General features: G+C 42.7%; 1 protein-coding gene across 1 annotated transcript; it reads right to left on the bottom strand.

Moving 5' to 3' along the window:
* Nucleotides 1-323: 323 nt before the first annotated feature.
* On the bottom strand, nucleotides 324-6,533 carry LOC309525612 (uncharacterized protein). Its single transcript, XM_082210985.1, has 4 exons — nucleotides 6,324-6,533; nucleotides 4,179-4,241; nucleotides 2,000-2,119; nucleotides 324-1,680 (listed from the first exon to the last, which is right to left on the bottom strand). Exons 1-4 carry the CDS (start codon nucleotides 6,501-6,503, stop codon nucleotides 1,561-1,563), a joined length of 483 nt encoding a protein of 160 aa, XP_082067111.1. The 5' UTR covers nucleotides 6,504-6,533; the 3' UTR covers nucleotides 324-1,560.
* Nucleotides 6,534-7,542: the final 1,009 nt, after the last annotated feature.

A 7,542-nucleotide genomic window follows, 5' to 3' on the forward strand; every position in this document is an offset into this window, starting at 1 on the left:
ACCTTATTTGAAACTTGTATTAGTATTGATATGTTTGCCTCCCTGGGCGCCTCGAAGTGAATGCAATACTGGAATTTTAGGTTTGCAGAATGAAAGTGAATTAAAGCACTCTTTCTCCCTAGCACCATGAATTGACTTAAAAAGCAAAGGCTAGTGTGAGGTGAACTAATTTATTTAGTTTGTGATCTTTGTTACAGGTTCAGATTGCCCAGCGGAGTGTAATGTCAAATGGAAATGTATACTGTTTCAAAAATGACTCTATTTAAGCTTTATGGAGATATTTTCATAAATATCAAGGGAAAACAATCAAGGGGAAACAGGAGTCTTGCTTGATATTTTATTGTGCGTTTTGTCACTGAAACATTTTCATTCTCAACTTAATATATAAAAGGCACATAAGAAAACCATATCAGTTTAAATATAGTATTAATTTAATTGTAATACAAACATGTATAAAATAATTATTTAGTACCAAATTAGTAACAGTGTCAATAATATAGCTAAAAAGAATACAATATGTAACTTTAACCATAACTTTAAATATTAAATAATGGCCACAACCTAAAAGTCTTACTGTTACTGATTTCAATAAAATACTTCTCTCTAGAAGTGCTTAGCATTATTGCATCACTTAAGCACAGGTTTGTTTTCCAATGTTGATCGGAAAATACTTAGAATATGCAACATTAAATATGTTAAATAGAACAGAAATAAATAAGTTCAACCCAATGTCATGAAACTGCTAAGAGGCAATAAACACTATTTCAGTGCTTTCACACACCCCTCCATCATTATGAATGGATGGATAGATGCAGACAACCACTTTACCACACATCTGCCCAAGACCTATGCTGACATTTTCTGTACTACTTGACAGAACATTCCAGACAGCAGTGACATACACACATGCACCGTGTTAAATTACTGCTTGCTAAAAGGTCATCAGTTGCAGCTTAATACTAAAAACAACATAGAATAGCAAATAACAAAGAATAAAAAATAAAATAAAATTTGATTGCCCTTAGATGCTAAGGCATGGCCGTACAATGGGACACTTCTCCATTAGAACAACCCAATTTAGGGAGAACTGTTTCTTCATGGTTCTAGTGGCATTTTTTGGTTTTAGGAGATGTCACAGATCTTCGCCCTTTCTACACTCCAGCCCCCACACCCAAAATTCCAGGGAACTGTAGTTTACCCATTACAGAGCTATAATTCCGAGCCCCTAACAAACTGCAGTTCCCACGATTCTTTGGTGGAAAGCCATGTGCTTTAACTGTGCTATAAGTGAATGGTGTGGATGTGACTCCAGTCCTCAAATCTTTGCGCAAAACATCAACCTCCAAATACATATGGCGACAAGGGGTCTCTGAGCTTGCTGCTGTGCGTTAGATTGCATTATTATTGATTTATATTTCCTGGCTTAATAAATTAATTGTTGCATTTCCTTATTTGACTGCATGCATTAAGAATAACAAACATGAATGAGTTGTTGGTTTCCAGAACAATGTCGGATGCCATGGTTTCTTATTGGGGGGGGGGGAGAGATCCTCCCAGTTCTTATGATGTAGACTTTTTCTTGTCCACATAGCAGACATATAAACTTCTGACGTAGTCCAATAGAGCTGGACAGAATTCCTTCATCGGCCTGCTACCAATGTTTGGCAAAGTGCAGTTGGTCTTTAAAAGAAGATGGGGGGGGAGAGTTAAATTGACCATACAGTTCCAACAGTACAATGCTAATAAAATGGCAATTAGGAGGAGGGGGCCTGAGCTTATTTTGGCCCATTGAAAAGATTTATTTTTTATTGGTTTTCCTGACAGTTGATTAGAGCTGACCTCTTAGGTAAAGTAAGTTAAAGCAATTTGTAAATACATTTGTAAAAATATACCCCAACCCACCAAGAATCCCTTCTGAACGTTTAAAAAAGGGGGCGCAAACTATTTCCCTACTATGTCTCACTAATGAGAAATATATACATTTACAAAAAATACTCACATGGTCTTCATACAGAGAGTCGGGTGGAAGCATATTTGATACAGTGCTGTTGCAAGAATTTTGAGAGACATTTTTCAGAGCCTCGTTGACTTGGCAAAATACTCTGCCGTAAGTTTTGCACTGTTGAAAAAAAGGTTTAAAACTGAATGCAGCATGACCGCTTCAACGCAGTTTGAATGCAAGGTTCATTCTTTTTTTGTCATTTGAGGTGATACTTTTTTATTGCACTATCTAGGAGGAAAATGTTCTCTAGAATTTATATGTACAGTCATTCCTCGGGTTGAATGTGCTTCAGGTTGAGCACTTTCAGGTTGCGCTCCACAGCAACCCGGAAGTAACGGAGCACGTCACTTCCGGGTTTTGCTGCTCGCGCATGCGCAGACGTTCAAAATGACATCGTGCGCATGCGCGGAAGCGGCAAAACGCCACCTGCGCACATGCAGACGTGCCGTTGCATCTTACGTTCCATTCAGGATGCAAACGGAGCTCCGGAATGGATCCCGTTCGCATCCCGAGGTACCACTGTATGTTGATCTGACAGAATGGTGCATGTTACTCATTATCGGTCCATATAATAATGCTATAGCAGATCTATTCCTGATGCTTTTCCCTAGGCAAGCCAGTTGCATTGTATACACATTTTCAATTATACTGTGTATATTTTAATCTGGTTTTTGAAGTGCAATAGTGCTGTTCAGAAAAAGCATGTGCCCTTCTAGCAGGCTGCCAGCCAGACACATGACATAATAACTATGCTGGTGCCCCTGCAACCCCAGAACTCTGAGCGTCCTCTGGTATGCGCAGCTCTGGAAAAGCCATTCCCCTTCTTCTCCAGTGCGCTTCAGTGACATATATCAAATGATACATGTACACTAATCTTCTAGCATAACACAGCAAGAAGCGTGAGACATCGTAGAGCTAACCTATGTAATTATTTACACACTATGTACAGACAAAGGAGTCATGGCGTCCTCTTTCTCGAGCTCCGAGAGAAGAAACAGGCAGAAGTAAAAGCAAAAGTACAGTGGTACCTCAGGTTAAGAACTTAATTCGTTCTGGAGGTCCGTTCTTAACCTCAAACTGTTCTTAAACTGAGGTACCACTTTAGCTAATGGGGCCTCCCGCTGCCACCATGCGATTTCTGTTCTCATCCTGAAGCAAAGTTCTTAACCTGAGGTACTATTTCTGGGTTAGCAGAATCTGTAACCTGAAGCGTCTGTAGCCTGAAGCGTCTGTAACCCGAGGTACCACTGTACAGTACAATAAGTATATACAGCGGAAGAGATAAGACTGTCTTCCATTCCCACACTCTTCTCAGAGAGGCATGTGATTTACACCAATCTCTTCTGCAGCATCGGAGGCGTGAAATACTAACAAGATGAACGCCTGGAGTCTTCAAGATTGAAGACTCCTTAGAAAAAGCCCCAGTGAGTTCCATATGACTTACTCCAAGGCAAGAATGTATGACAGCAATAGGCTGCAATTCTAACAACATTTATCTGGGAGTAAACTCCAATGACTTAAGTAAGGCAAGGCTCCTTTTCCACATACCCCTGGTTGGTCATAACAAAGCATTTCATAGCTTGTAGATTTCTGCCACCACATTTTTCTTAGTGGTTTAAAGTTCTATGAGCCTGAACGATATCATGTATTGTGAAGAGACCTGTCTGAATAAAGTGAAGTAGCAGGCTGAGAAATGGCACACCCAAAAACTTTTATAACTGAGGAAAGCAGAAAACTAAGTAAAAAGTAATGTATTGAGTTATGAAAAATGATGCAATTTCCCCCAAAATGTAATCTAGCATTGTAGGTCACCCCAACAAATCTCCTGTACTGAGAAATTGTGTGGTAATTTCCAACTATGGAGAATGTTTTCAGTGGAATTCCATTTTTGTGATGTGTTTTTCATTTAGCGTCCCTTCCATTGACCTGCCATAGCACCAAACACTTTCACTGCTTAGATAGTAATCTGTAGAGAAGGTCTCAAATAAAGTGTACAAGTTGTGAGACTCCTCTGAAGGTTCTCAAGGTCCAAATATAGCATTTCAAAATAATGAAGGAAGAATGGCTTGATGCCAACTGTGGGCACTCCTCAATAAATTAGCCATGGCTGATGTTTGAAAATTACGGAAGATTTTCTAAGTGTCCATTATGTCAAGGACATAAACATTTTGCTTACTGTTCGCTCGGCATTAGGTTCAAAGCGAATCTTTCTTATTTCTTCATTACCACAAGATGATTTCTGTAAAACAAAAGGCAATAAATCGGTTAAGGAAGGAAACTTTGGCAAGCGAGTCCTGACTTGCTGGCTAAACCTTGGGCAGTGGCGTAGCGTGGGGGGTGCCAGGGGTGCCAGCCGCACCGGGCGCAACATGGGGGGGGGGCGCGTTTGGCCGGCCCTTCGCAAGACGAAAGTCCATAGGGAAATCTCCAGGACAGCGGGGAAGCACAGCGCATCTTCCCCACTGTCCTCGGACCTCCTCCGAAGGCTGGCGGTGGGGCGGAGAGACCTCCTCCCGCCGCCAGGCTTCGGAAGGATGCTCCGAAGGCTGGCAGCGGGAGGAGGGCTCTCCGCCCCACCGCCAGGCTTCGGAAGGCTGCTCCGAAGCCTGGCGGCGGGAGGAGGGCTCTCCGCCCCACTGCCAGCCTTCGGAAGGCTGCTCCGAAACCTGGCGGTGGGAGGAGGTGTCTCCGCCCCACCGCCAGCCTTCAGAAGGCTGCTCCGAAGCCTGGCGGTGGGGCGGGGAGACCTCCTCCCGCCGCCAGGCTTCAGAAGGCTGCTCCAAAGCCTGGCGGTGGGGCGGAGAGACCTTCTCCCCGCGCCAGCCTTCGGATGGCTGTCCTGAAGACTTGTGGTGGGAGCAGTGGCGTAGCGTGGGGGTGCACCTGGCGCAACATCTGGGGGGGGCGCGGAAGAGACTCGAGTGCTAAAATCCACGGGTTAGGGGGCGCAAATTACTTGCCTTGCCCCGGGTGCTGAGAACCCACGCTACGCCACTGACCTTGGGCAACTGCCTCCTGCTCCCGCCCTCATTTCCATTTTAGAAGAAAGAAGCAGGAGGAGTGCATGCTGGTCTTCCTGACAGCCTTCAAACATGGACTAGGCTGATTCAATGAGAAAGAGTGTCTCAGTGGCTATAATAATTCAACATGAAGCCTCTACCTGCAAAGGCAGGGTATGCTCAGTTGCCAGATGCTGGGGACAGCCAACTTGGGATGGCAATTGCCACCATCAGGGCTCATTTGTAGACTTGCCAAAGATATGAGGATGGACGTTGCTGTGAAAAGGATGTTCTGCAAAGAACTCCAGGGAAAACATTTTTTTTAAAAAAAAAAAAACCAACAACAACAACCCTCATGCTGTAAACTTTGCAAGCTGAACTGAGTGAGAGGAACACTTTTGTCCTCGTAAAGAAGAAACAATATTTTGAGAACAATCTTCTACAGGCAGCCTGCTCCTGTATATTTCATGCACAGAAGCCTACCAGCATAAGAAAACACAGTTAAAGGGGTAATAGGTGGATTTGTATCATGTGTATTGTGCCAATTGCTCTAAGATACACAGGGAACGCTATGCAGCCATGGACCTCAGCATCCTATCTCTGGATTGTGGTCCCTGGGCAGAGCAGGATGTGTGACCTGTAATTTCAGTTCTAGATTTTACAAAAAAAAGGAGATTACTCTGGGATTTTCTTGTTGTCTCATTGTGCTGAGAGTATTCACAAAATCACCATTACCAGTTTCTGCTTATATTAATATTTATTATTCTAGATTAGATACTAGCCTGGTCTACTTATAGCAACTAGCAAATATCTTAAGCTCTTAGCAGCATGATTTTTATCCTGAAAATGTACACAGTTATTTATTCATTACATTTTCCACCCCACCTTTCTGCAAGGAGCTCAAAGTGGCATACATCACTGAATTAAAGTTCTGATATGGCTCAGGATTATAAAGTATTGAAGATTTTGTCTAGTAGCTGCACATTAACAAGATAATAATGTATTGCCTTTTAAAAGTAGGAACGTTTTAAAGATTCATTTTGATTATTTCAGTTCTGCAACATGTAAAATACCAAATTGGGTATCATTGTCAACATGCCTGCATATTAAGTAAAGCAATACGTCCTGCTGAACTATTTCTGCTGTGTAAGCAAGTGCTTACTTCTTATTCTTAGAGAGAGAGCACATTCTGAGAGAGAAAGTAACAACATCTGGCTTCAATAAGGTGATTCAATAATAAATCTGTCCTCCTTGCCTTCTTTGCAATTGTTAAACAAGCAATAAATTGGCTGCAAAACATAATAAAAAATTTTTTTATGTACCTCCAGGTTCTCGCATTCCGTAACAAGCCGTTTCTGTAATATTGTTAGTTTTCTTTGAAATCTGCACTTGTCCGTTTTCTGTACCTCTCTTCTGAACTTGCCTAGTTGTTTTAGCGGAGTAGTAGAGATAATTTCTACCAGCAAACAGATTGCCAGGATTGCTTTCAGAAACACAGCCATCGCCCTTTTGATTATTAGGAGCTGCAGACAAAATCCTTACTGCTTGTTGCCCTTTTGCAAGCTGGATATTTATATGTGCAACAGGGGAAGGAGATAGGTGGTGTGGAATCCCCACTATCCGCAAAAGCGCAAAACCACATCTATCTGATTATGTGGAAGATCTCTCAGTGCAAAATGAGTAATTGTTGCTGCTTAATGGAAATCGCAAGCAGGGCTTGCGTGAAGAAGGTTGTCTTTGCCTTGGCCCTAAAGCTCAATTAGAATGTCCAGTGGGTTTCAAGGTCCAGTTCAGAGTTCTGGTATTATCTATCAAAGCCAGGATACCCTTAAGCAGGCTCATGCGGGGCGATGAGGAGCTGGGCACACTTGACCCAGGCCTTGGAGGGCTAAACTGGCAGGCAGGGGAGGGGACCAGCTGCTTTTCTGTTTGAGTTTATAAAATATCTGCATCGGAGTCCTTTTCAAAATCTGCCTGCCTATTGATCTGAGGTGGGTGGTAAGGAAAGGGTCTTCTTGGTGGCAGTGGTCTAGTTATTGAATGGTCTCCCACAAAAGGCTCACTTATGTTAGGATTTTGGTCGCAAACCTTTTGTTTTCCCAGGCCTTTTAGCAACTATTATTTTTACTGCTTCAGTTTTGACTATATATATGTACAGTGGTACCTTGGGTTACAGATGCTTCAGCTTACAGACGGGTTAAGAACTTTGCTTCAGGATGAGAACAGAAATCGTGCCATGGCGGCAGTGTGAGGCCCCATTAGCTTAAGTGGTGCTTCAGGTTAAGAACGGACCTCCAGAATGAATTAAGTTCTTAACCCAAGGTACCACTGTATATGTATATATATCTTTGGGATTTTCTTGTTACCTCATTGTTCTGAGAGCATTCCTGTCTTTAAATATATATTATTTGCTGCCCTTTTGCTGGGTTATTGTTTCTATATTGCACATGGGGGGGGGTGTTAGGGGAGTGACAGTACCTCTGGTAGGGGACATCTTGTGCTCCTTCTGAGGTAGTTTGTCCATCTTTGGTCCCCACTCTG

This window comes from Podarcis vaucheri (genome assembly GCF_965113315.1).
Source record: "Podarcis vaucheri genome assembly, chromosome: 2".
Classification (NCBI taxonomy): domain Eukaryota; kingdom Metazoa; phylum Chordata; class Lepidosauria; order Squamata; family Lacertidae; genus Podarcis; species Podarcis vaucheri.

Coding starts and splice junctions, on each gene's coding strand:
- LOC309525612 (XM_082210985.1), bottom strand. CDS start 6,503: ATGGCTGTGTTTCTGAAAGCAATCCTGGCAATCTGTTTGCTGGTAGAA. Junction 2,120..4,178: donor AACCTAATGCCGAGCGAACA/GTAAGCAAAATG, acceptor TTTTTTCAACAG/TGCAAAACTTACGGCAGAGT. Junction 1,681..1,999: donor ACTCTCTGTATGAAGACCAT/GTGAGTATTTTT, acceptor CTTCTTTTAAAG/ACCAACTGCACTTTGCCAAA.